This window comes from Malus domestica, chromosome 07 (genome assembly GCF_042453785.1).
Source record: "Malus domestica chromosome 07, GDT2T_hap1".
Lineage (NCBI taxonomy): Eukaryota > Viridiplantae > Streptophyta > Magnoliopsida > Rosales > Rosaceae > Malus > Malus domestica.
The window spans coordinates 13764143-13791737 of NC_091667.1; the positions used below are offsets into that span (position 1 = coordinate 13764143).

The 27595-nt window shown below is 35.6% G+C and overlaps 1 protein-coding gene and 1 long non-coding RNA gene across 10 annotated transcripts; one reads left to right on the forward strand and one right to left on the reverse strand.

The window, feature by feature from the left end:
- Positions 1-4067: 4067 nt before the first annotated feature.
- LOC139197380 (uncharacterized) lies at positions 4068-4698 on the reverse strand. The gene is made up of 3 exons (XR_011582750.1): positions 4641-4698; positions 4301-4484; positions 4068-4209 (listed from the first exon to the last, which is right to left on the reverse strand). It is a non-coding gene; the product is annotated as an uncharacterized lncRNA (long non-coding RNA).
- An 8738-nt stretch (positions 4699-13436) lies between these two features.
- Positions 13437-16668, forward strand: LOC103417075 (autophagy-related protein 8f-like). 9 transcript variants are annotated; one of them, XR_003774862.2, is made up of 8 exons: positions 13497-13637; positions 13759-13776; positions 13936-14031; positions 14174-14229; positions 15251-15303; positions 15916-16034; positions 16283-16483; positions 16591-16668. XR_003774862.2 is itself a non-coding variant. In XM_070825223.1 (8 exons), the coding sequence occupies exons 3-7, from the start codon at positions 13995-13997 to the stop codon at positions 16369-16371; spliced, it is 354 nt and encodes a 117-aa protein (XP_070681324.1). In that variant the 5' UTR covers positions 13497-13637; positions 13759-13776; positions 13936-13994; the 3' UTR covers positions 16372-16419; positions 16500-16668. The 9 variants fall into 9 exon arrangements, 5 of the variants coding, with proteins under 5 accessions (XP_028961458.2, XP_070681324.1, XP_028961457.2 ...); XM_070825223.1 differs by having other exon boundaries at positions 16283-16419; positions 16500-16668; XR_011583030.1 differs by having other exon boundaries at positions 13514-13637; positions 13981-14031.
- Positions 16669-27595: the final 10927 nt, after the last annotated feature.

A 27595-nucleotide genomic window follows, 5' to 3' on the forward strand; every position in this document is an offset into this window, starting at 1 on the left:
GAACCTTATGTGGACTTAACCCATCCACGACAGTCTTTGATAAACAAGAAGTCCGATGTTACTTGGGGCGCAAGTAATCTACCTATCCCTTAGTGTTATTTCTATTATATTATGATTATCGTAGAACGTTTGAACATAAAATGAATTCTGATGGGAAGCCTCAAGGCCTACACCTAAGGCCCTACAAAGGCACCTATTTGGATTCTTTCGACTTTTCGGGCTCGGGTAATCAGAAGTATAATAGGCATAATACTTCTGTAATCAATGAAACAAACATTATATATTCAAGTACTGGGTTAGTTCCTAATTGGAAGCCTCAAGGCCTACACCTAAGACCCCACAAAGGCACCTTTCATAACTAAAACAGCCTCTCGGATATATATACAACTAAAACTCAACATCCATTTTACATCTGCCATGCTGAAGATGGCAGTGGCACGCCTGAGCACTTAAAAGTTAATCTTGATTGTGAGCCTCAAGGCCTATACCTAAGGCCTATACCTAAGGCCCCACAAAGGCACATTTCAAAGTTAACTCTGTCCTTCTCTTTCAGCCTTGCCCAACAAGCCCACCAGTGAAGCAGAAGCCCGACAGAAAGCATCGACTGGCGCCAACCTCTCGGAAAGCTATGTGCTCGTCGGCTAGGAAACATCCCCAACGGAAATTCTAGCCACGAACACTCTCATCTCTATTCAACCTAAATTTAGTTCCCCTTTTTTCTCAAATTTGTTTGATGGCATGATTTCTTAGTTCCACCTTTTTCCTTCAGAATTTTTAGTTTTGCATTACAATACCTTAATTTCTCAATTCATTTTTTTTCTTCAGATGTCAGTTGCTCAAAAGTTGGTAAGTTCTTATTGTCAATGTTCAGATGTTAGTAGAGTAGATTTTATAAAACTTAGGATAATCACATAATCAGAGATGGGATTTTTGTTCCAATTATTTGTGGATGGGGAATTGGGGATTTCAATTTATTGCTTTAATATTGTTTAGGATTAATTCCTGTGCCATTTACAGATGTGCCAGAAATTATCCGATCCTGTACTTCTACAAGGAAATACAAAGTAGCACATATGAAGTTGTCAAGGGAAATATGTACTTGCAGCCGTTGTAAAACCCGAAAGCAAGCCAAAGGTATTTCTCCTTGGTATCTGTACTTATTTAATCTCATAATCTGCAAAGTATTTATTTAATCTCATAATCTGCAAATCTCAGTAATGATAGAATGAAATGGTAACTATCATAAGTTAACCATGATTTAGGTTCAAATGTGATGAAAGTTGATTTTGTTGATTATCTTTTAGCATAAGTAGGGAAATTTACGAGGCCTGCTATTCAGGTTAAATGGTAAACATTCTAACTTTTTCCCATTTTCTACTTTCAATTACACAGAAAGATGCAATTGAAGCATTAGTCTCATCTCTAAAAACGATTGATTTTAATTGTTTGTTAAAACCTATAGATTGTTAAACAAATTATAAGCTATTACTATATATTCTTCATATCAACGGAGGAGACATATTTAGATTATCCTGAAATATAGCTAGGGAAACATCTTTCCTTTTTTATTTTGGCAAACGTGTATGCCCTGCACTGTTGACTTTCTTTAATGCTTGCTCTAGGTTCTACAGGCTCTTTTAAAGTTTGTTTGGTTGCTGGAAAATATTGAGAAAGGAAGGGCTCCAAAGTTTGATCGTTTGGGCCTCAAATTTAGTACGGTTTCTTTCCTCTATATAATTTCAATGTGTAATTATTGACTTTCATCATAATAATATTGTATTCTCTTGCAAAGTTTTTCCTTTTTGACATTTACTTAAACTTAACACCACTTCACTAGAGAACTAAACTTTAATTAGAGGAAGAGGAAGCATAGGAGTTTGTCCACTACTCCAATGTTTCATCTGTAAAATCCTCAAACCCAATTCTCAGTTTTTGGTTTTTTTCACATCAATTAATTTGGCCTGTAACATTAGGGGCTGAATTTTTTAGATTAGGGATTTTTTCGCTCATAAGTTTTCTTTTTAATTATTTTGGGTGAAATAAATAGATATGGGTCTTCAATAAGTTATTTTTTTGGTATTATAATTTTGTTACTTCACAATTAAATGACACCTTGCTGTTTTTGGAAGGTTTTTGTGTAAGCTTATTTGCGTTGCATATTTTGTTTACAAACAATGTTCAGTTAATGTGGTCATAATATATGCTATGATTACACCATGGTCCAACTGATGGCTTATTTATTTGGTAAATTATTTCTGATTTAGTCTCTGCAACCTCAATAAGTCTTTAAGTCCGTCCCATATTACTATGGTGAAGCTTAATTTCGGATTCCATGTCTGAAAGTTCAGTCGTTTATTTCATAATTGAATTGCATGTCTCAAAATTCATGGTATCTTCTTTAATTGCCAGGTTTGAGCTCAGAGCGAGGTAGTAGTCATCGTTCAAATCCTATTTTTGAGCCTTTTGTTTCGTCGGTGGTCAGGTAAAGTGTCTTAATTTTGGGTTAGTCTCTACATCTACACACATAATACCACTGGTCCTTTACAGTGATGATCTAAGGTTTTGAATCAATGTATGAACCATTTTTCTGGATTTATTGAAATATGTAAGAAATTGTTTCTCTACTAACATATTGAGTGAAGCAATCTCTTTCTTTTGAGTTGGTCATGTTAGAGTATATTTTTACTAACTTGGTACACAATATGGATATTCATGGATTCTTTTACTTGCCTTTTTATATTTGTATTCAGTAAATATATATATATATTTGTTTAAGTATTTGGCGTATAGTTGAATCATTGAAGTTCAACATTCCAGTGAGTATATTATCTGACTGTTACAATCATCTAGCTTTGGCTTAGGGTTCATCTTTTTGTTCGCCATAGGAAGACTCACTAGAATAGTCCTAGGAAATTATGGGATAGACATTGCTCTACATGATACTTATTATCACATGCATAATCCATGTGATTGCTTAACAAAATTTGGTCGAACAATCACCATTAAATGACTCTTCTGCGTACCTATTACTCAAATTTTATATATTTCATGTCCCGATCTGTGTTTTTTCGCTTTTCCAGAAGACTAATTTTTGGTATAAAATATAAATATTAGAAACATTCTACCCTTTGTTGAGTTTCTTTAATGAATATTTTGAAGTGTTAATTCTGCACCATTTCTAAATTTAAGCTTTCCATTCATGATTATATGATTATTTTTCTAACGTAAAATTGTGAAAGTTGGAATGTGGCTTATTTGGTTCTACTTCTGCGTTTCATCTTCATTAAAATTTTTACTTACCCTCTTTTAAGTGTTTCTATTTATGTATCTATTTTTTTTCATGAATTTAGAAGATGGTCTAGAAATTAGAAAGATACGCCATACGCTGATGCAGTAGTTTGAGATCATAATATGGGAAACTTTGGGAAGGACATATACGCGAAAGGAAGACTGACAATGGGTTGGGGGGTAAACTGAACATTTTAAATTCATATTCTATACTGTAATATTATACTATTGCGTTTGGACTAGCAACGTTTATATGGTGTCACCTAGAAAGTACGTTGCTGTATCATGTCATTTATTTTTAAGTTGGAGATTTTGTAGGTAGCCAACTCAAGGAAATGGCCCTCAGTTTCTAATTACCGTGCTGAAGTTCATGCTCAATCACCAAAGTTGAAATGTTTGCTTCTTTGTTCAAGGCCGTGTTGAATAAAGATGATTAGGGACATAATTAGGATAGCACCGCTTACATTTACTTTGCCACTTTTACACCCAGTTTCCGTTATCTAATTATCAAAAACTTACTTATGTTATATTTGTTTTATGAGAAGAATAAAGCTGTATAACATTTCATATAATTTTCAATCCCGCAGCAACGCGCGGTTACAATTTCTAGTTTAGTACTAAAGGTTTTTTGAGTTTCACTCCAAAACTCAAGTTACAGCTTTGGATTATAATGTTCCCCCTAGACAATGATCATTCACACTGCTTCATTGATAAAGATTCATCAGCTATTTAACTCTACAAATAAGATAAACATATAAACTTTCGAATTCAAATCGAATCACACAAACAAATTAGTTATGAATTGAGAACTATACCTTGCGTGCATGCCAAAATCCTGCCAAGATCAGAGGTTGGAGTAGCCAAAACCCGAACCCCTATGCCTGCCATTGTCAATACCCCAACTGTATTCTCCGGATTAGCCTGCGCAGTTTGCAAGCACCATTGCTGAAAAATTGAAGTGGTTTTACAATTTCGTAAAAAGAAAAACTTGATTAAAAATAGAAAGCCACACCTCAGAAACTATCCAATTTCTTCCCTGGATTGGATTTGATTGCCTCAGATTCAACCCTTTCAGCCGCACCCTTTGGAGTCTGGAGTTTATTTGGAAAACGTCCCGGAGTCCAGTTGTGCGGGGACATTCACGCAGATGCTACAGCGCGAGCCGTCAGATTTGGACCAGTGGTGGTGGTGGCTGTCTAGAGGCATATCAAAGCAAAAATTTAAACCACAATCCATCCCAAACTCTCAGAATCAGAACAAAAAGAGGCATGAAATTTTAAGGCAGGGATGAAAATCATCTTATAGTCAAAATATCAACTATTGAATTCCATGTTGCTTTTGCAATCATTTACCATTCTAAAACCTTTATTGGACCATTACTCTATATCCAGTCCTTGTAGCCTGCAAATGAGTTGCGGATATGAATTTTAGTCAAAGTTGGAAAGATTATGTAATATGCTAGGTAGAGAGGAAAGTAAGAGGACTTACTTTTCCACCACATCGTCACCTCCAACTCTGTTCCAAACAACGTCCTAGTACCTGTTCAAATGGTATCAGGCATGGTTTCTTAGGTTGTTTAACAGATAAAGGTAGACCCAGCAGTTTCTGACAAGACACGAAAATAACAGGTTTCGGGTCAACAGGATAACTTATCGGGTCATTATCGGGTGACCCATAAAGAACCCGTTAATAACGGGTTCTTAACGGGTATACACGTGGGTAACACATGGGTAACCTGTTTTGACCCGTTAAGAAAAAATTTATTTTGATAATTTTAAAGTTTAATTACTAAAAGATTTCTTATAAAATAAAATAGCCATATTAATATATATAATATATTCTATATTAAATATATAGTTTTGTATAATTATTCTATATAAGTTTAAAAAAAAAGTTTTAGTCATTATTTATTTTTATTATGAGAGTTCTTTATTATCATTACTAGGATAAATTTTACTTAACTTGTTATTGTCCAAAATTAAAATAAACTAATATAGTATTTGTATAGGCAAGAATTAAGAAGACATACATACAAGTATGAAAAATGTGAAAGAATATATAAACACTCATGATTTACACTTATATTATCGTTTAGATTTTTAAAATCCTCCAAACCTTCATGAATAATGTTTTTTATTTGAGGGAAATAATAAAATTAATAATAATTATTGTAGAAGTGTAAAAAATGTAAAAAAAAAATATACAATCACTCATAGTGACAAACTTTACAACTTTCATGAAGGGGTCAACTTCGAAATCCAACACTATAATTCATAAACCTTAAATTTATATTTAACCGTTGATTGCCATTTACGCTTTTATTCTTCTTACTGAATTTTATTTTTTAAATTTTATTTTTTGAAAACATGATCATATGGCAAATGTTAGAAGATAAACGGTTCAGATCTTTGATATCACGTTTCAATAAACTATTAAAGACTTTAGGTAAATGAAAATATACTTAAAAGAAAAATGTGTTTTATGTTTTAGATGTGACAATATGATATGTATATACTTATTTAGTATTATGTTTTTCATTTGATTATTTATTGGTTTAAAATATATTTTCCTTAACGGGTAACGGATCGGATCATATTACATGTTAATATTATCGGGTCGATTTCGGATCGAGTCATTTTACCCGTTTATTTTAACGGTTGTTACACGACACAACCCGTTAAGATATTGGGTATAACACGAAAACGACACGAATGCCAAGTCTAAATAAAGGTTGAAGCTTTATGGTAGATAAAATGGTAGAGAAGGATGAACACAGAGAGTAGTGAATGCTCAGTAGATTTTCTTAAATTGAAATCGAAGAAGAAAATACAAGTCTATAACCCCAAAAACAATCAAATGCCCAGATCCTACATTTCAGGGAGAAAGGACACATCTCCAGCCATTCACGCCACTGGAGGCTAGGATCCTCTCCATTTGGGAGAGGATCGAATGGCACAGTACAATCCAAAAACAGATAAGAATAATAGCTCTAATTACTAAAAGTAGAAACTAAACTAGCCATTGCAATTTTAAGTCTAACGGCTATTTCTAAAATTAGCAAGTTCTTTATTCCTTCGATTTCTTCATTCTCTTCAATTCCATTTTGCATGATTGCCATTTGCAGGTTGAATTTAAGCTAGTATGCAGCTTAATTCACAACAGTACCTGTATTATAAGTTTGACATATATCAAAATTCAAACGAACCACAGATTATACACGTATTTAGTAAACAAAAGAAATCAGTGCTGATATTTGTATATTGAAGATATAAATCTGTGTAGTTGTCCTCTATTCAATAAAGGCACTCAAAATCGAAAGATAATGGTGGTGATGTAAATGCTAAGATTAGCAATTGGATTAGCTTTTGTTCTACAATTGGGGATGCAGATGTTAAGATGGCTGTTGAAAACAAAGTAATTGGAGTCATACCTTTCCAAATCAATAGAAGAAAATTAGCAAAATTTATCATAAATTAGAGGCGTACCTTTCTGAAGTGTGGAATCGGAGTCAACAGCAAACTGGTAGTACCCTGAAATTAACAACAAATTTAACAAATTGGATGATGAAAATCAAAACAGAGAAGCCCTAAGAAGCAATTAAGAGGGAAAAAGAGTACATCTACGATGAAGTTCAGATTGAGAGGGTGTGATTTTAGCTTTTGGATTACTCAGGGCCAAGGTTGTAATATATATTCATATTAGAGATGAGAGTAGAATTGAAGGCACTTCCCAAATTATACACCCTTTATATTACTTCAATCTAAAAATAGAATTAACCCTTCACATGTTGGGTTCCTAAAACCACATAAGGAGTAAAGTCTAAAATACAAATATCCAATTAATACTGACCAAATCTCAATAAAAATAAAGGCAAATCAAAGAAGAAAAACAGACACACCATGCCTATGCATGTACATTTGCTTATGGACGTACATTTGCTTATGCACGTACATTTGCTTATGCACATGAAAAAGAATACACATGTGAATAAAATTAGACATTTTTAAACTTTTACCATCCTAACCACTACGAAAAGCTTTGTCACAGCTGCAGTCATAGATTGCAAAACCACGCCAAAACCACACCTCTTCTTTACTTGGTCTTCTTAATCCTCTCCTTAATTTCACTGCAAAATTCACAAAGATATAAATGAACAACCAGGGTCCCTATGGAACAAAACCCAAAACTGAAGTTCTCATCCTAATCAAGTGATTCAATTTTTAACAAATACACATAAATATTAAAGAGCAACGTGCCATGTTGAACAAAACAAATGATTGATCAACTTAAAGAGTGTGTTTGGGAATGCTTTGGTAAGGCTAAAAGCGTTTCTAGAAACCAAAATTTGAGCAGGCATAACTAAAAGTATTATTGAATAGAACTAAAAATTGCAGTATCAATAGACTTCAACATTAACTGTTTACCCTGAAAAGACACGACAACGATAAATAGAATTAAATTGTAAGTGAACTAATATTTTGTACAATAAATATATAAGGGATATACATTGCACAGATATACATGGTGAATAAAGTCTCACATGTTTCTGAAACGAAAACGCTACAAATCCAAGATATACAGCCAATTAATTCTTCAACCGCTAATGGATTGCTGGATATTCTTAGCTGCCTTTGTAGTTCTTGTTTGTCAATTTTGAACACAACTCAGGAAAAATAAATATAAACACAAAGAAAGAAGAAGATATAAGACAATTACCTCTCTTTTGGCAGGAAGCTCATTCCCAAACATAAATTCTGATATCTTTTTAAGCTTGTATTATATAAGCCTGAATTATGCAGGTAGTGTACTCAGTGAACATGCTTTCGAAAAAAGATCAACAAACGTGATTCGACATGCTAATTTACTGAAAGGATTTGACAAAAAAGACTCTGGGATTAGAGACCTCAAAAACGAATGCTGCACATACAGATTTTAATATGGGTAAAATTAAAAAAAAAAAAAGGTCGTACCCAGTGAACAAGGCTCCCGCTTTACGCAGGGTCTGGGAGAGGTGAATGTCGGCTAGCCTTACCCCCATTTATGGAGAGGCTGCTCCCAAGATGGGTAAAATATCAGCTGAATTTAATAAGAAAAAATTCAGGCCACAATACTATAGTTGATGATTAAATCAGCAGAGTAATGTCTTGTTGAGATTCTGTTTCAGCATGCATTAAGAATAATCTCAATGGCCTATTCCTCTTCTACGGGTCCTGAAGTTTTGGGAATCCGGATCTTGGGTTCATTTGGTTTCTGCAAAACATGAATTCATAAGCTCAAACTCTCAAAACTTTCCCAAAAATTCTTCAAATCATGATTTTTTTTTTTTTTTTTTTTTTGAAAAATAGAGAACTAACTGACCATCTTCTTCCTTGATGAAACACTTGAGAAAGAAAGCGAAGCAGCTTTGAATCTTTGCTGAAGACTCTGTTCTTCCTTCTCAACTCCTCCATAACTCCCAGAAGAGAAATTTTCATGCGACCTCTTTCCAGCCGCTTCAAAAAAGATATCAAATTTAAAAACGAATTCCAAAAACAAAGCAAGAGAATGCATTTGGACGTTGGTTTGGGTGCAGAGGTGGTGGAGGGACGGTGGGTCGGTGGAGTAAGCGGTGATGATGGGGATGGACAGTGATGGGTTCGGGTGGGCTGCCCATTTGAGGGTTTGGGTTAGTTTGGTCGAGTTGCGGCCGGCTAAAGCTAGAGACTTGAGAGGGGAGGTGGGTGTGTTGAGAAATAGGAAAAATCGGATAGGGAAAATCAGGGTTTTGATGGAGAAGAAGAAGATGATGGGAGAGAGATAAACCCTAGACCTACCCTCTGTCACTCTGCCTGCCCTCAACCCACTCTGATGAGACCGACGGAACACCCTTTCTACGATGGCCGACACGTGCATGGGAGAAGTGGTGGCAATTTCGTAAATAAATTGAAATTTCCAATCTGAAGTGTAGAAGCGATGGCAATTTTGTAAATAACTCAAAATCCATCACAAAACACTGTTCATTTGACCAGTGCAATTAGAATCCCTTCTTTAGACTAAAGTAAAGTAATGTCATGAGGTTTTAGTAATGAGAACCTTACCATAATCCTATTACATTGTAAAGGTAAAATATTATAAATACTTGACGTGATTGCATTACACTATCATCGTTTAACTTAAATGATATTGATACCTAATATTTATTAAAGGCTACCATAGAATTTCACCTCCAAGTGTTTAATCCTAAATTTGCTTTCAAAACATATAGCCAGTTAAAACAATTTGCTTAGGAGCCATTTCGTCATCATTTTTTACTTTTTGTTAAAATTGGAAACTGAAACTTTTACTTCCATAATTAAGCCATCTTCTCATGAATGGGACCTCCAACCCATTAGTTATTGTGTGGCTTAACATGAGATGGAACAGATAAAAGAGGTACAAATTGGAGACCATTCCTGTATGATTGATTCACTTGGCCTCAGAGAAGAGGCTAAGTATACGGTTAAGTCTGGTTATCATTGGATTCATAGCAGGGAGGTTCCTATTCGGCATAGGAGATCATCTTTACTTGTTTCGATAAACAAACAAGTTTGGAAGAGTATTTGGAAGCTGGAGGTCCCTCCAAAGATCAAAATTTTCATGTGGCAAATCCTTCATAGAGCTCTGGTAACCAGGTTGGATCTCTTTAAATGACATGTTGCTCTCTCTCCTACTTGCCCTATATGTAATGAGGAAGAGGAATAGGTGGAGCATTTGTTCTTGTTGTGTCAATGGGTTCAGCCTGTCTGGTTTGGAGGTCAACTTAATTACAAGGTGAATCGAAATGAAATTGACACTTTTGAAAATTGGTTATATTCTTTAATTAATGCTAATATGAGAAGTAAGCAAGATAAGAACCGAATTTTATCACAAGTGGCTTTCACATGTTGGAATATATGGAAGGAGAGATGTAATGCTATTTTCAATCAGAAAACTATTTTGTCTTTGCAGGTAATTCATAAAATTAATTGTGGCCGTGTTGCCTGCATGGAGGCTAACAAAAGGTCGAACATGGTTGCTTTGGGATCGGGAACTTCTCCAGGTAATCAAGCAAATTTGATTCGAGATTTTCAATCAATCTCGGTTTGGTCTCCACCTAAGATTTTATGGTACAAAATAAATGTTGATACAAGTTGGATCTCGACAACGAAAAAATGATATGTGGCCACGGTGATCAGAGACTCTAATGTCAAATTTATTGCTGCTAGGAAGCAAAGTATTTTGGCAGAGGGAGTGCAAGAAGTTGAGGCAAAAGCTATTTTGGAAAGGTGCAAGCTTGCTAATCATTTGGAGTTAGGGAAGGTTATAATTGAATCAGATTCAAGGAAAGTTGTCTCTAGCTTATGCAATTCCATTTATTAGGGAAGGTGGGAGGCAGTTCCAATGCTTTGGAAAGCTATGCAGCTTAAGGGGTCATTCCAACAGTGTAGATGGTATTGGGTTCCTCGATCTGCCAATATGGTGGCTCACATATTAGCTTATGCGAAGTACTCGGCGATGAGCAATTATACTTGGGTCGAAAGACCCCCATCTTCGATTGTACATATTTTGAACAAAGATGGTCTACCTTGTCCACATTAATTAGAGTCAGTGTTGGAGTGATTTAGGATGACATGTATTTGTTGACTGTGTCAGTCTTTAACCCTGTATCACTATGTTGTATGTTATTTTTCTGGTTTGTAGCGTTGTTTGTCCTCTATGTGTGTAACATCATACATCGGTCAGAGGAGTGGATCCTGTAAGCCTTATATGTATATTCTCATCTCTACATAGCACGAGGCATTTTGGGAGTTCACTGGCTTCGGATTCCATTGGAACTCCGAAGTTAAGCGAGTTTGAGAGAAAGTAATCCCATGATGGGTGACCCACTGGGAAGTTCTCGTCTAAGTTCCCATAAGCAAAACCATGAGGGCGTGGTCAGGGCCCAAAGCGGACAATATCATGCTAAGATGGAGTCAAGCCTGAGCTGTGGTAGGGGCTCGGGTCGGGATGTGACAATTTGGTATCAAAGCCAATCCCTGGTCGGATCTGTGCCGACGAGAACGTCGGGCCCCTGAGGGGGGTGAATTGTAACATCCCACATCGTCCAGGGGAGTGGATCCTATAAGCCTTATATGTATATTCTCATCTCTACCTAGCACGAAGACTTTTGGGAGCTTACTGGCTTCGAGTTTCATTAGGACTTCGAAGTTAAGCGAGTTCGTGCGAGAGCAATCCCATGATGGGTGACCCACTGGGAGATTATCATCTGAGTTCCCAGAAACAAAACCGTGAGGGCGTGGTCGGGGCCCAAAGCGGACAATATCATGCTACGATGGAGTTGAGCTCGGGATGTGGTGAGGCCCAGGGTGGTATATGAGTGTGGGTTTTTTTGGTGTATTTTAGCTTTGCTTTGGAGTAATTCCAATTTAACAAAAAAAAAACTTTTTTAGTAACTATTTAAATTTAAAAAAAATGAAAATGAAAAGTTAAAAATAAAATAATTATCAAACAATCTCTAAATGTTACTTACCTATTCCTCGAGTGCCTCACACTAAAACCTTCTCTGCAAAATATTTCGATCTTAAAATTAGACACAACTTGAAACTTCCACCAATTATATATATATATATATATAGGCACACACACACACACCAATTAGATATTTAAACTAAGGGGTGAGATTTAATTAAGAACTCTCGATCCACAAAATTCAAACTTAAGTGCTCAAATCGTAATATATATATATAGACACACACACACCAATTAGATATTTAAACTAAGGGGTGAGATTTAATTAAGAACTCTCGATCCACAAAATTCAAACTTAAGTGCTCAAATCGTAATACTAAGGTCATCTTCAACCAAAGGAGCAATATTTTGTCCCCATCCAGATTATAGCCCTACAAAATAAAAAAAAATATTTTTTTAATAAACAGTGTCATGTCATATTTATATACCATCTCCAACTGGAGGGGTCTCTATTTTTGCCCCCTCAATAATTTATTATTTTAAGTTTGTTCTTTAATTTTATTGATTAATTGAATTAAACTATCATATTAAAATAGAGTTCCGGACATATTTTAAGTACCAGTTGAAGATGTCGCCGTTTGAAAATTATTGAAAAAATTAAAGGAAAGATTATTGGAAGAGGTAGGGGTGTGTATGAAAAGAGTGTTTGAAGTGGATAGAATGCGAAGAATTGAAATAAAATAAGTAAGAAAGATGGTGTATGAAACGGTAAAAAAGATGTGAGAAATGGTGTATAAATGTTTTAGGTATTTATAGGAAAAAATTAGAATTTTTAATTTCATTTTAAAAATAAAAATTCTAACTAGGCCCAACTGAAGGGGCTAGCTGGCTAAAGATGGCCAGTCCGCTGGGCATATGGCTGGATTTTGGTACCATGTAGGAAAGACCAAGGGTCTCGAAAAGACGAGGGATAGATAACCTGAGAATCACTCAACCAGGGGCAACAGAGCTATCTCACGTCGCTAATCGTGGATTTGCTCACATGATCAAGCCAAATGCTTGATTGGGGAAGGAGAAATCACTCACTTCAATTGCACAAAGCAAAATATACATATGGAGTCCTTTAAATAGAGAGATTGCAAACATTGGTAGGATAAATACCTATTACTAACTATTATAGTTACTAGAAACCTAATAAAACATATATTTGAAATATGAAAAGCCACAAACAATCAAATTTAACATAAAAACTATATTTAATGTCGTGCATTGCATCAACGTAGGTCCCAAGAGTTTTTTACCCAAACCTTTATTGGATATAAATTTTGTGTAAAAAAAAAAAAAAAAAAAACTATCCTTTGATTTATGATCCTATGGACGGCCCGGTTAGAAATCACCTAAGTCGTAGTATTAAAATGCCAATACACATAGCCAATATTGCCTTCAATGGGACCAATCTCTTAGTCTGATGGACGTGACTTCTCTGCCCCCACTTCCTATAAATTATCATTCTCTCATATTTATGCTGTCACGGTTAAGTCACGTTAATATTTTATATTACTATTTTTTTGTCTTATTATCTCTATAAAAAAAATCAATATAAAATGTTGACGTCGCTTAACCGTGACCGCACAAAATAGAAAAAGATATAGGAAAAGATAGTGCATGGAAAATGGGAGGGCAGAGAAGCCGGTCCTAGTCTGATATGCCAAGATCTCATTGGTCGCCACCCGGTGGACCAAACCTCACCGAAGAAAGAGAAGACAAAACCGATTATTAAATTGCGGGGCAATACTTACATGAACTCGATGAGAAGGCACCGTCTCTTGTCTGCAAAGCGAAGAACTCAGCAGATTGTCTGTCACTCCTCCCCAATATTTTCTGTAAGTTTTCTTCAATTATTTGTTTTTGGATATGTTTGTTTCCCGAGAATAAGAAGAAAGAAACTGGAAAATTATAACTTTGGACTGTTAATGTTTATCTTGGATTGTTATATTTATTCAGGGCATCCAAGGGAATCAGGTACTTAATTGATTGTTTACCTGATTGAATTTCTTTGATTTTTCTGAAAGAATTTGTTCTTTTTTCCTGGGGTTTGGATGTTTTCTTGAATTTTACCACTTTGATCATGACTTCTACTCAATTTTTAATTTGATTTTATTTTTTGGGTTTCTTGAGCAGATTATATATATAGTTTGCCGTTATTGTTTGGTCCCTTTTATGCAGTGGATTGTAGAATTATGACCAAAAGCAGCTTCAAGCAAGCACATGAATTTGGTAAGTTTTTGGTGTTCATATGCTGAATTTGTTTATGCCTTGTGTATAGTCTATTCATTTTTATCAGTTTCAGAATTTATAATTGTGATGTTTACAAGTCTGCGGAATCAGTTGCTAATTGTGCTGTATCTTTTATATGCAGAGAAGAGACAGGCTGAGGCCTCAAGGATTAGAGAGAAATATTCAGACAGAATTCCAGTAAGGACCAAGCTTTTATCTTTTCATTTGACATATTCTCGTTCACAGTTCTCTTTGTGTACCGAATTTTGCTATTACCTTGCTATTTTTTAATGTCTAGTGTTTCTCTATCATATAAGTTCTCTTTTCCGCCTCTTAAACACTTAGTTGGGTGTATATTGACATTTCATAGCTCCAATCATGTTTTATAATTTTGTAACCCGCATAGTAATCAGTTTCACACTGCATTGAAGGAATTCGTGTTTCAAGTAAAAACTTCAATTAGCAACGTGCCTATCAAAATGTGGGATAGCACTGTAGGTTTCTTGGTGCTTGCTTCCGCATAAAATTCTAGGTATTGTAGTCTCAAGCAAGATGCACAAATTCTGCTGAAGGTCATTGTTTGAGTAGTTTTCTCAACACTTAAATGGTGTATTTGTACCTGTTATGGATATTTATTATTTTTTTCATGTTATTTACTTCATTTCCTGGATATGATGAGTAGCAGAACTAGGGTGTCGAGGTGCCTTCATACTCGATTAAGTTTTAGACTGAAAGTAGTATGTTGATGATACCTTGGTCTGTTATGAGCGAGCTTGAAAATTCATAAATATTGTTGCGATTTTGCCATCGAGGGTGGTATAACAAAAATGGTCTGCTTTGGTATATGTTGGGCTTATTGTGCTTTGTTTCATGGAATGTTGGAGTGTAGAGGATTAATAACGCATGTAATGGAAATTGTGAGGATTTATTATAATTTAAATTTATATGTTCATTTGGTATATCAAAGGGAATGGCTGAATCATGAATTGTCATTGAAAATCATAGAACTATCATCCACTTAGATCAGTAACATTACCAGGATGCATTGTATGAAAATATGAGTTGTCTGCAAATGTTAGCCCTCAAGATTATGGAACTTCTTCATCTCTTTCTAAATAGTACCATTGTACATGACTAGTAATATCGGTTCAAATGCATCAACACACTCGTGGTATGCCAATCGTTGCTTCTATTTAATTATATCTTTTGTTCTTTGAAGGTGATTGTGGAAAAGGCAGAGAGAAGCGATATTCCCAACATTGACAGGAAAAAGTAAGCACCAGTTTCACATTACTTCCTATTTGTAATGAATATTCTTAGTTGGCTAAGAGCAACTCCACCGGTGCTATGGAAGCCTTGGCATGTGGGTTGAATTGCCCCCAACCCAAAAAAAATCATCTCCACCGGTTGCAAAATCAAAGGGCAATTGGGCCAAGTGGCCCCTTTTTCCTCCAAATTGAGCCGTTGGATTTCCAACCGTCAGTTGGTGGTATGGACTGTTGACCGTTGAATTTTTTATTTTTTTACACGTCCCACGTGGTGCAAACTGGGGCATCCAACAAATAATTTTGAAATTCAACAGCTAGGATTATTCTAAGGGTAAAAGTTTTGAAAAAACAAAAAATACCCTAACCATCTTCTTCATTCCTTTGATTTGAAATATATTATTGAAATTAGACAATCATTTTATTTTCATGGAACAAACTTACAAAGCATAAAAAGATTAAAAAAATATATTTGTGAATAGTGCCTTTTCCCTTTACAAATGGGTGGACTTGCTCTAAAGCTCTCTCTATTATTATCAGTACAAATCTATATGTTGTATTCGGTACTTAATGCTAAACTGCTTTTAATATATTAATAACTTCATTTGGTACGTAGCAGATACCTAGTTCCAGCTGATTTGACTGTGGGTCAATTTGTCCATGTCATCCGCAAGAGAATTAAACTGAGTGCAGAAAAGGCAATCTTCATATTTGTAGACAATGTCCTCCCAGCCACAGGTATCTAGTGGTCACTTCACTCCGTCTCCCTCCCTCTGATTTGTGTTTAATCCATGACCAATCATGGATTATGGTCAATTGGTCATGGTAAAGTGTGTTATTCCTGTACAGTCAATTGGAAAGATGTTCAGTAAGATTGTGAGAGATAATCTTAAATTTTTCAATAATATTTGGATCTGTAGAAGTTATGACATCGTGCCCACTTTTTTCTCAAAGATTATGAGGACTATATTTCATATTTTTTGCAGGAGCAATAATGTCTACCATATATGATGAAAAGAAGGATGCAGATGGATTTCTTTATGTTACATACAGTGGCGAGAACACATTTGGGTAGCGGATGATCAGATATTGCCTTATCTCTATCATTTTTTTTTTCTCTATCATCGTTATATTTACCCATGTCACCTCTTCCAGACCCTGCGTAAAGCGGGAGCCTTGTGCACTGGGTACGACCTTTTTTTTATCGTTATATTTACCCATGTCTGTTAACACGTTATCTTCTACAATATCGCAATCTGCATGACATGTAAGTGCTTTCTCTGTTTCTGTACAGGAATGGTTTGTATACAGCTTTTCAGCAACTTATATGATCCCAATCTAATGAATAATTCCTAATCATATGCTTTTTATCTATCATGGTCTTAGGAGTCTGGAACAGTACAAGTAAAACATTGTCGAATGCAACTTTACGATCATGTTCTTTGCCAAATATATGGCGAGCCATAAGAACTTATAGTTCAAATGGTTAAGAGCATTCATTTTATATCGTGTTATATATTTTGGTTATTTTAACAACGTGATCTTGATCGTCTCAATTTTTAAGTCCCTAATATTTGAGGTTCATCTATACAAAAAGCCAATATACACATAGATTTATGTAACAACTAAATTGATAATTCTCTCTTAATCATCTAATTCTGCGGTACGAGAAGTACGAATCTGACCCATTCTATTCATAACCATTTTCTTGGTTTTTGAGCTAAAATGGTTTTGAGATTGATATTTTTTACTTTGTCTTTGACAATAAAAATCGATATAAGTGGTTCATAAGTTTGTTTACCTTAAATTATGTTGGTCTATCTGTGAAAAACTAGTCAATATTCTTGTTAAGTGGAGTTGGTTTGACTAAAATACCTTCAAAGGTGGTCACGTGGTCGTTCACGTGACAATTTAATCAGGAAATTGACAAATTTTTCATAGGATGACAATGGTGGACAAATTCAGGGATTACTTTTATTCATTTCATTGTCATAAACTAAAGTGATAAGTTATTTAAAGAGAGTTTTAACGAAAAGTGAACAGTACCGGGTGCTTTTCGTTAAAGTTCCCTTCAAATAATGGTGACGATAACAAATTGGAGAAACGCTTTGTGATTTGGCTAAATAACTTCTTTTTTTTTTAAGAATGATTATGGAAATGTAACTCCACATACACCTGCTATTGGTTGAGAAAAAAGAAAGTATTTAAGACCATTCAAAAGTGACTTGCTAAGAAATGATTTTCGCACATTTTCTTTTTCCTGTGCATTTCAGTTTGTTTATAAAATTGAATAAATCAAATATGAATGGACATGAAAGAAAACCTGAATCTGCAAAAGAAATAAAAAGATGTGTGAAATCATTTCACCTATCAAATTGTGTGGTGAACGTGATCATGTTGTCTCATTTAGGAAATATTTTCGCCTCACCACCCTATTGATTGTAGTTATATGAATTTAAATTTTGATATTTGTATCGTAAATAAGTTAAATCAAACTCATCTAACGGTAATCAAAGAGGTGGTAACCATTACTCTCAATTAATGGTGGGGAGCAAAATAGGCTCATTTTTTTCTTACAAAGAGAGATTTCTCTTACTCTACAAATGCATAAAGTTGAAAATAAAAATGGACAAACGAAATATGGCTATGAACATTATTTTATTAATGCAAAATAAATAAACAAGATTGTCGAAACGACTACAACTTCGAGAATTGCATTGTGACTGACTTGTTCTCATACTAAACTACAACTTATATTTATAGAGAGCTAAAACTAAGAAACCATCCCAAACCCAAACATTAAAAATGAACCTAAGTTTGGCCTAGACAGGCAAGCTCCGTTAGGCGGACAGGTAGATTCCATATTCAGATTGGTGGCTAATGAATATAGATTTAGATGGCAGATGACAGACAGATTCAGGCATGCAGATTCCAATAGGCAAAAATGCAAGCATATTCTAGCAAACAGATTCAACGAACGGATGTTGGGAGTATGGAAAGAAGGCGTATGAATGGCCCGTTACTAAAGGAACATAATTCCCATATCCCAACTACGGCAACAAACAAACAAAACACCTTCAGAAACTCCAAAAACTGTCATTCAAATGCTCACCAGTCCAAGACTTGAGTGACGGCATTGACGGGCAAGCAAACTCCACAACAATCATTCTGAAAAACTTAGGGCCCAACAACAAGCTTCAAATAAATCACAACAGCCCATGTGACCCTCAAAACAAAACAACTAGTGGCCTAGTTGTTTTTCTTCATTTTCTCTTTTTTTTTTCTTCAGTTTTTTCCTCTCTTCTCCAAAAAAAAAAAATTAAAAAGCACAAACATGCAAGTGTAGCAATTAGTTTTTTTTTTTTTCTTCTTCTGGGTTTCAAGCAAGGTTGAAAAATTGCAGCAGCAAAAGTGGTGCAAGCATTACGACTTCGTCAGACAACAGGTGTAGATGGTAACTTCTGGGTACGGGCGAGTTCCAGGGTTCATACAGGTACATTGACGGTTCAACAAGGATGACGATGGATCAGGTGCACTGGATGTGGGCAATTCATGATAGGCGTTAGAGATTTGCAAGCGGCCAAGGGGTGCAAAGTGTTAAAATTTGTAGCTAAATGCTCTGTGATGAGTGTAAAAAAATGAAAGAACAAATGGAAGCACAAAATTGGAAGAACAAAATCTGGAAATTCCTTCACTCTAAGAATGTTACTCTGGTGATGCTTCATTGATCATTCGTACACTATGCTTGTGAGCTCACAACAGTACAAGCATATTATCGTTAGAGGAGAGAGAGCTACAGATATCAATCAATGTCAACTCTCTATTTAATATAACCTATGAGCTAATTACAACTGCCATTCCTCTAGCTCATGAGCTACTTAACCAACACTCTCCAATAACTATATTACACCTCGACATTCAACATAAATCAGTGAACACATTTACATTTCAACACTCCTCTTTAAATTGTGCACTGATTTTACTCCAAGCATACTTCTCAAATAGTAGTTACTTTTTCTTGACAAAGACTTAGTAAAGATGTCAAGCTACTTGGTCATTTCTAGAACAATACTTTAAGTCAAATTTTCCTTGCTACAGTGCATCCTTGATAAAATGGTACCTTCTATCAATGTGCTTTGTTCGTTGATGGAAAATAGGGTTCTTAGTGATTGCAATGGAAAATGTATTGTCACACCATAGTGGTGTTGCTTAGGTTTGCATTTCACCAAAGTCTTCCAAAACAAATCGAAGCCAAATAGCTTGAGTGGTTGCCTCTGATGCATTGATAATATTTAGTTTCTGCTATGGATAATGCAACACAACTTTGTTTTACTGAGGCCCAAGAAAACATTCCACTCCCAAATGAGAATGCATAGCCTAATGTGCTTCTCATGAGCCACTCCAATCACTGTCACAGTATCCTATTAGGACTGCCCCTTTCTCCTTTTCATACTTTAAACCATACTCCAAAGTTCTTTGCACATATCTTAAGACTCTTCTTGCTGCACCAAGATATTTGTTGCAAGGAGTGTGCATGAATCTTACTAACAAACTAGTTGCATACATCAAATTCAGCCTAGTTCCTGTGAGATACAACAAGCTTCCAACAATTTGTTTGTACTTTGACTCATCTGCAAGTCCACTCCTATCCTCATTTCTCTATTTTTCATTTGGAACCAATGGTGTGCTCACTGTTTTGCAATCCTACAATCTAAACATGCTAAGCAAGGGAGTTGCATACTTCTTCTGGTGAATGAATATGCTGGTATCAGTTTGCATAATTCCCATTCCAGAAAATGGTGCAACAAACCAAGATCAGACATCTCATACTTGATCATCATATCTTCTTTGAATTTCTGAATCATTTCAAAATCATTCCCTGTGTAGAGTATGTCATCTACATAAATGGAGACAATAATGATTCCTCCATTTGCATTGCACTTTGTATAGAGTGTTGCCTCACTTGAGCTTTTCTGAAATCCACTCTGTAAAGTATGAATCAATCTCCCCATACCAAGCTCTGGGAGCTTGTTTTAAACCATAGAGAGCCTTATGCAATTTGTACACCTTATCTTCCTTTCCTTCAATCACATAGCCTTCTGGTTAGAAAGGCTGATTTAACATCCAATTGGAACAATTTCCAACTTTTCTGAGCAGCAAAAGCAATAGTGTCTTGACATTGTCAAGCCTAGCAACTGGTGCAAAAGTCGCATTGTAATCAATTCCAGGCTTTTGAGCATATCCTTTTGTGAAATCCCATTCTTGGATTTCACTGTTATAATCTATATATTTGTATTATTGAGATTTATATTATTTTCGAGAAATTATATTAATTTATTTGAAATTAGATTTCAATTAAACTAATTACGAAGAGTGAAGTTTGGAAAATCATTATTACTCGTTGACCTTTCGAGGTCACAAAACGTTTTCGAATAGGTCTCGAAGTCACGAATGCATAGGCGAAAGCTGTTTGTGAGTCCGGATTATAAGGGTATAGTTACAGATGTTTGAAGTCGTGTTGCTTAAAAAAAAAAAAAAAGAAAGCCATGGGAGTGGCGAGAGAAGAAAAGAAAAAGAGGGAAAGGATCCCCCCCCCCGGGTAAATTTTTGTCAATCCATGCACTCACAAAAAGAAAGGGTTTCAACCCGGCCAATTTCAAGCCAAAATCCTTCATTTTTCAGGTGTTTTGCACCCATTCATCACCTGCAACCTACTCAGCTACCTTCCTCCTTCCATCTCCACCAAAAATCAAGGGTTTTTAAGGTATAATTCGGGTAGAACTCCATCGGAGAACCGGGGGTTCTCGACGGCGATTCGTCATTCAGGTAAGTATCACCATTCACCATCATCCTTAATCAACTTCCTTTAGACCCAGGAACAAGACCCAATTGGTGGTTGGGGCGTTGAAACACCAAGGGAGCCGAATTGAAAGACACCCACTTTAGGGTTTCGACAGGTGCGAGCCAATTTGAGGGCCTTCCCGGCCAAATTGGACTTGGCCATAAGTATAAAGCTTGTTCTACTCCTTGAGATCTTCATTTCTGTAATTTTTGGTAATTTTTTAAAAATAGTTGAATTTTTCCAGCGAGTCGGGGCAGCCGACTGCCACCCGCGGCGGCTCATGCGACGACGTGTGACCATTGGACCTATGTTGGTTAGATAGTGACTTGGATATATGAGATATGCTTATTATCTTAATTTCTTATATCTTAATTTCTTATATTGGTATCAATTGTGAAAATGAATTGGTTTTATAAATATGATTTCTATTGAAATGTGATTTATATATATTTAGCCATCCTATGCTTATTAAATAGGATTTGGCTTGTGCACTGATGAAGGTTGTGATATATATGTGTTTAACTATCTTTTTAATAATGTGATTGATAATTATAATGAATGTTATGACAATTATGGGATTTAAAAATTGTTTGATAATATTTTGGATATGATTGCCAACTGAATACCTATTTGAACTTGGCATTACTACCTAGTATGTGATAGGGATGAAAGTCAGGAGATGAGTTAGGTACTTTATTAGATTTTTAGTAGAAATAGTAATTAGGGGAATTCCTTGTGTTGTGCTCCATATGACTAGATGCTGGTTGATATGTAGAATCGATAGCGTGCATACGTATAATTGGGTATAATGTGAGATGATGAGATCGTACCATGTAGTAGTGGTACATGGATGGTCCTGCTTGGTATACCTGCGATGGGGGACCATAAATATGCTAAGGGTGATCATGCTTGGTATATCCGCGATAGGTGATCACTGTCTGCATGATGAGATTATGTTTATGGTTCTGCTTGATATATCAACGATGGGGGACCATACACATTCTAGAGGTGATGATGATTAGTTTTACTTGGTACATTTGATAGGCGATCATATTTAGTTTGGTTCCGTTGAGTGGTCAGAAGCCCGAGGTTGTGGGATTTCGTGGAGTGGTCTAAAATCTCATTATTTGGAGAAGTAGGCTTGGCCTAACTATGTTACTCTAGCCTTAATTTTATATATATTGTGACAATGGTTTCGAGAATCTTGTGAATTGAGTCAGAAAAGATGTTGGACGTCTGGGTGACTCATTCGGGATTTTCTACGATTAGATTATGATTTAATAAAGTATGAATTTAGAAGATATGGAAATGATTGTTAGTATTTTGATCAAATTAGTTAATTAATGTGGCTAGAGAACGGTTTGTGCTTTGTCAGTTCTTTCATATGTTATATGTTATGAATTGCGATATCATGTTGAGACATAATGCGTTATTTGTTGTATGGAAGAGAAATCGTGATTCTTCATGGGGGTTTACTATGTAACCCTGAGTCCAGAAATTTTATGTTGATCAGGTTCTAATAAATGATTGAGGAAAGCTATGCTTTTCTGCTTGAACTCAGTGTGATACATGTTTGATTTTGTGAGCGACGAACTACAAATGGCTTGATCCTAAATGAGGGTACGTAGGCAGTTTAACGAGGAGGTTAGATGTAGCCATAAAGTATACAAAAATTGTAAAGCAATTCTAGTATTGAATTAGGCTTTGTACATATCCCGGAGGCGGGGTATGTCAGAGATACGGGTATTTGTTGACGTCACGTGTTAATCCTGAACGTATGTCGGGATCGGGGCGTGACACCCTTAGCCACCAATCTAGCTTTGTTCTTTGACATTGATCCATCAAGATTCAATATAGTTTTATACACCAAGCTTACTCCAATGACAGGCTTATCTGATGACCTATTAACTAACTGTCATGTATTGTTTTTGTCAATCATGCTCAGCTCATCTTCCATAGCTTTATTCCATGACACATCAGTTGTTGCTTCAGTATAACTTTCAGGTTCCATAATGCACAAATTATAGTGCTCATACACTTCACTCACTTTCTTCCACTTCAGAGGTGTCATATCATAAGTTTCAGATTCTAGAATGCCAGAATACCAGAATGAGTACTACTTGATAGCTACTGAGACAAGGGAACATTCTCAGTACCATTCTCAGTCGATGCTTCACTTTATGAGTCAATCAGTGAAATTCTGACATTTGTAGTTATGCTAGTCGCCCAATTCCATTTCTCATCTTCATTGAAAAGCACATCTCTAGATACCATGATTTATCTTGTGCTAAGGTTATAAATCGTGTACCCTTTTTCACATGTACCATAACCGACAAATATGCCACTTGTTCTTGTAGGTTGCAATTTATGTCTCAGGTGACTTAGTATCAGTGAGTAGCATACAAAACTAAATATTTTCAAGTGTTTCACTCTTGGCTTTCTTCCACTAAAAGTCTTAAATAGAGTAATGCTATCTAGAGGTTTTGTGGGGCACCTATTCAATAAGTATACGGAGGTATGCACCGTTTAACCCCATCGTTAATAGGGCAACTATTTCTCATGCAATAGACACTTTGTCATTTCTACAATTGTCATGTTCTTTCTTTTTGCCACTCCATTTTGTTGTGGAGTGTAAGCCACGGTCAATTGTCTTTCCATCCCTAGATCTTCACAAAACTTATGGAACTCATTAGAAATGAACTCTCATCTCTATCAGTTTTCATTTTCTTCAGTGAGTATCCACTTTTTAATTCAACCATTGATTTGAATTTCTTGAAGACACAAAATACTTCAAACTTGTTCCTCAAGAAATAAACCCAACACATCCGAAAGTAGTCATCAACGAATGTTAGGAAGTACTTGTTGCCACCCAATGTTTGAATCTTCATTGGACCACAAACATCTAAGTGAACCAGTTCCAATGGTTCTTTAGCTATCTATGCCTGTTTTTTTTTAGAATGCATCCCTATGATGTTTTCTCATAGCACAACCTTGGCATACATTACTTTTCTCTTGTATTTCAGGTAGTCCGATAACCATGTTCTTCTCTTCAAACATTTTCAGACTCTTGTAGTTCAAATGGCCAAATCTTTTGATCCAAGTAACTAAGTCCTGCACAATATTTGTCTTTAGTGCAAACTGTTTCTCAAAATTAAACTTCAAAGCAAAGCATCTGTTGCTTTCTGTTGAACACTCACAACCAGATTTGTCAACTCTCTATCTTCATAGACTTCCACCTTGTAATCTCAAAATAATAGGAAATAACCATGTTCAGTCATTTGCCCTACACTTAGAAGATTTTCTACAATTTCAAGAACCAACATAACTTCCCTTATGTATTTATTTCCCCTCATTCTCTCAATCATAAGTGACCCTTTACCAACCAAAACACCAGTGCCAACTTGAACTTTAGCATTAACATTTATGTTGATATCAGCCAGTAAATCCTTTCTAGAAGTCATATGGTTGATGCATCTATTGTCTATGTACCATACATCACTCAGCTTCTTTCCATTTGAATCATAACTAGCATAGAAAAAGATTCCCAACATCTTTAATCTGCGTAGCATAATTGACTTGCTGCAAAGGTTTGTTGAGATTACAATCCTTCGCAATATGCCTAAACTACTGCATTTATGACATTTGGGTTTCCCCTTGTTCCAACATTCACCACAATGGAGCTTATCACAAATCTTACAAAGGGATTTTAGCAAAATTGTTACCCGGCCATGGTTTCACAAGATTATTCACCTTATTTGACCAATGTTTCCTTTTGTTCTTAAAACCCTTATGAAATCTGGAACTTGCAGCTTGACCACCAAACTTGTTAGCATGTTTGGGGGATATCAATACTAGCAAAGGCCTTCTTTGTGCTACATTCTTTGTACCTACTCAAGCATTGCTCATAGTCTTTCAAGATGGAAACAACACCTTGTGCATCAATAACCTCCAGATCTTTGGTATTTTCAATCACAAATGTTATAATATCATAGGATTTAGGCAAGCTAATCAATAGTTTTTTTAACTATCCATTGATTGCTAATTTCTTCACCATTAGTTTTCATTTGATTAATAAAATCAAACACTTTATCGAAAAGCACAAAGAGAGATTCATTATCAGCCAATCTAGTATACTCGAATTCACATCTAAGACCTTGTAATTTAGCTAACCTCACTTACTTATCTTCAATGAACTCTTGCTTCAAGATATCCTAGGCCACCTTGGCTAATTCTTGATTAGAGATTTTGGGAAAAATCTGATTAGAGACTGCATTTTGTATGATACCCAAGGCTCTTACATCTTTCACAACATTCTCCATTCTGAGTTTCAGCTCATTAGCTGTGAGTTCTTCTTCCTTCGTTGATGATTCAACCCAATTTTCAACCAAACTCCATAGTTCATAGGAACGGAAGATGGTTTTCACCTTAATCTGCCAAAAATCGAAATTCTGACCATTGAACACAGGTGCTTTTAGATCACTCCCACTAGAGCCAGCCATGTTAGACTTGGATATCTAAGAATCGAAGTTCGAATCAAGGAAAGATCGCCTTGAAACAACTTGTGATTCTTCACATAATTAAACGCCCATATATTAGATCGAAACCGGCTTTGAGGCCATATTATAATTTGTAGCTAAATGCTCTGTGATGAGTGTAGAAAAATGAAAGAACAAATGGAAGCACAAAATTGGAAGAATAAAATCTAGAAATTCCTTCACTAAGAGAATGTTGCTCTGGTGATGCTTGATTGACCATTCACATGCTAGGCTTGTAAGCTCACAACAATACCAGTATATTACTGTTGGATGAGAGAGAGAGAGAGCTACACATATCAATCAATCTCAGCCTCCATTTAATCTAGCTTATGAGCTAATTACATCTGTCATTCCTCTAGCTTAGGAGCTACTTGACCAACACTCTCCAATAACAATATTACACCTGGAAATTCAACATAAATCAGTGAACACATTTACATTTCAACACAAAGGTGGTGGTTTTGGGTCAATCTACGTTCAAATATTCAACAGGCAAACATGTAGCAGCATTTGCAAATGGTGGTGTGAAACATAAATGGAACTATGTTCGTCGGACAACAAAGGCGCATGAATGATTGGATGATTGGATCTCAAATTGTTGCACAACGGTGTAGGCGTGATTCCGGGGATTTGCAGGAGTGGGTTATCATGCGGGTACAGATTTGTGATATGATGATGGCAGGTTAATGGATGTGCTGGGTTTTTGGTTGCAGTGGTATGGGTTCTGGTTTTTTGTTATAATTTAGATCATATACAGCATATTCAAATGGTGAGTTTTTGGTTCTTGGATCAGGACTTCATCAACAGGCATGTAGCAGGTTGCAGGAGTTGTGAGCTGAGAACACCAATCTTCAATGGTGACAACTATGAGTTTTGGACTATTAGGATGAAAATCATCTTCAAATCTCATGGGCTTTGGGAACTTATAAAGAAAGGTTTTGAAAATCTTGAATCAAATAAAAAAGAAGGTTCATACTCAAAGAAGAAGGATAAGAAATATGCACTTCTTGCAGAGAAGTTGTCTTTGAATGAAAGACTGAAGGATGCAAAGGAACTATGTCTAATACAGAGAGGTATTAGGTTTAATTCTCGCCAAATATGAATTTGAACCTCATTATTGCTAGCTCGTCGTGAGGCTTAACCCACTCCCCCACCCCCTTAGTGTATATAATATCGTTTGTTATAAAAAAAAATTTACAAGCATACTAAGAAGTACGAGCTGATTAGTTAAAAACAATTTTTAGGTAAAAAAAATTGAACCGAACTCAAACCGAACTGCAATCAAACTAAACCGAATAGTAATTTTGGTTTGGTTTTCAATTTCGAAAAAAAAAAGGAACTAATTGAAACCGAACCAGTCCATAGCAATGGATGCAATCTTGACCCCCAAAAGTAACATCAATCTTAGATATCACTCTCCATCCTACCCCAAGACACTCCACCCTCCTCCATATAAGTGCTTCACATCCCAGAACCAATAAGATGACATTTTTCTATAAGATACTAGAGAATTAGCAAAACAATAGATATCTAAGATTGATGTTGAATCTTGGCATCATATTTAATGTTTGTGAAGGGTCAAGATTAAAAGTATGACATAAACATGTTCCCATTGGGGTAAAATTTTGGCTTCGCCACTAGCTGTGTGATCCATTTACATAGTATGTGTATTGATCCATTTACATATTATGTGTATGTTATATGTCATGTTCGTCAACTTGCGAATATACAAATGATTAATTTTGTTGTACCCTACCATTTTTATAAAAGGGAAAATAATGTTGAAAGAATTATTGTTTGTACATGTGTTGTACTAGGAATATATTTGTTCGTAAGTGAATAAATGAATATATAGTAACAAATAAATAAATAGTAAGTGAATGAATGAATATATAGGTATGTAGTATAAGTATTTGCACAAT

Bases quoted from the DNA above. Each gene is read 5' to 3' on its own strand.
- LOC103417075 (XM_029105625.2), top strand. From the start codon at position 13,995: ATGACCAAAAGCAGCTTCAAGCAAGCACATGAATTTG. The intron at 14,230-15,250 runs GTAAGGACCAAG...TGTTCTTTGAAG, and splicing joins AATATTCAGACAGAATTCCA to GTGATTGTGGAAAAGGCAGA. The intron at 15,304-15,915 runs GTAAGCACCAGT...GGTACGTAGCAG, and splicing joins CCCAACATTGACAGGAAAAA to ATACCTAGTTCCAGCTGATT.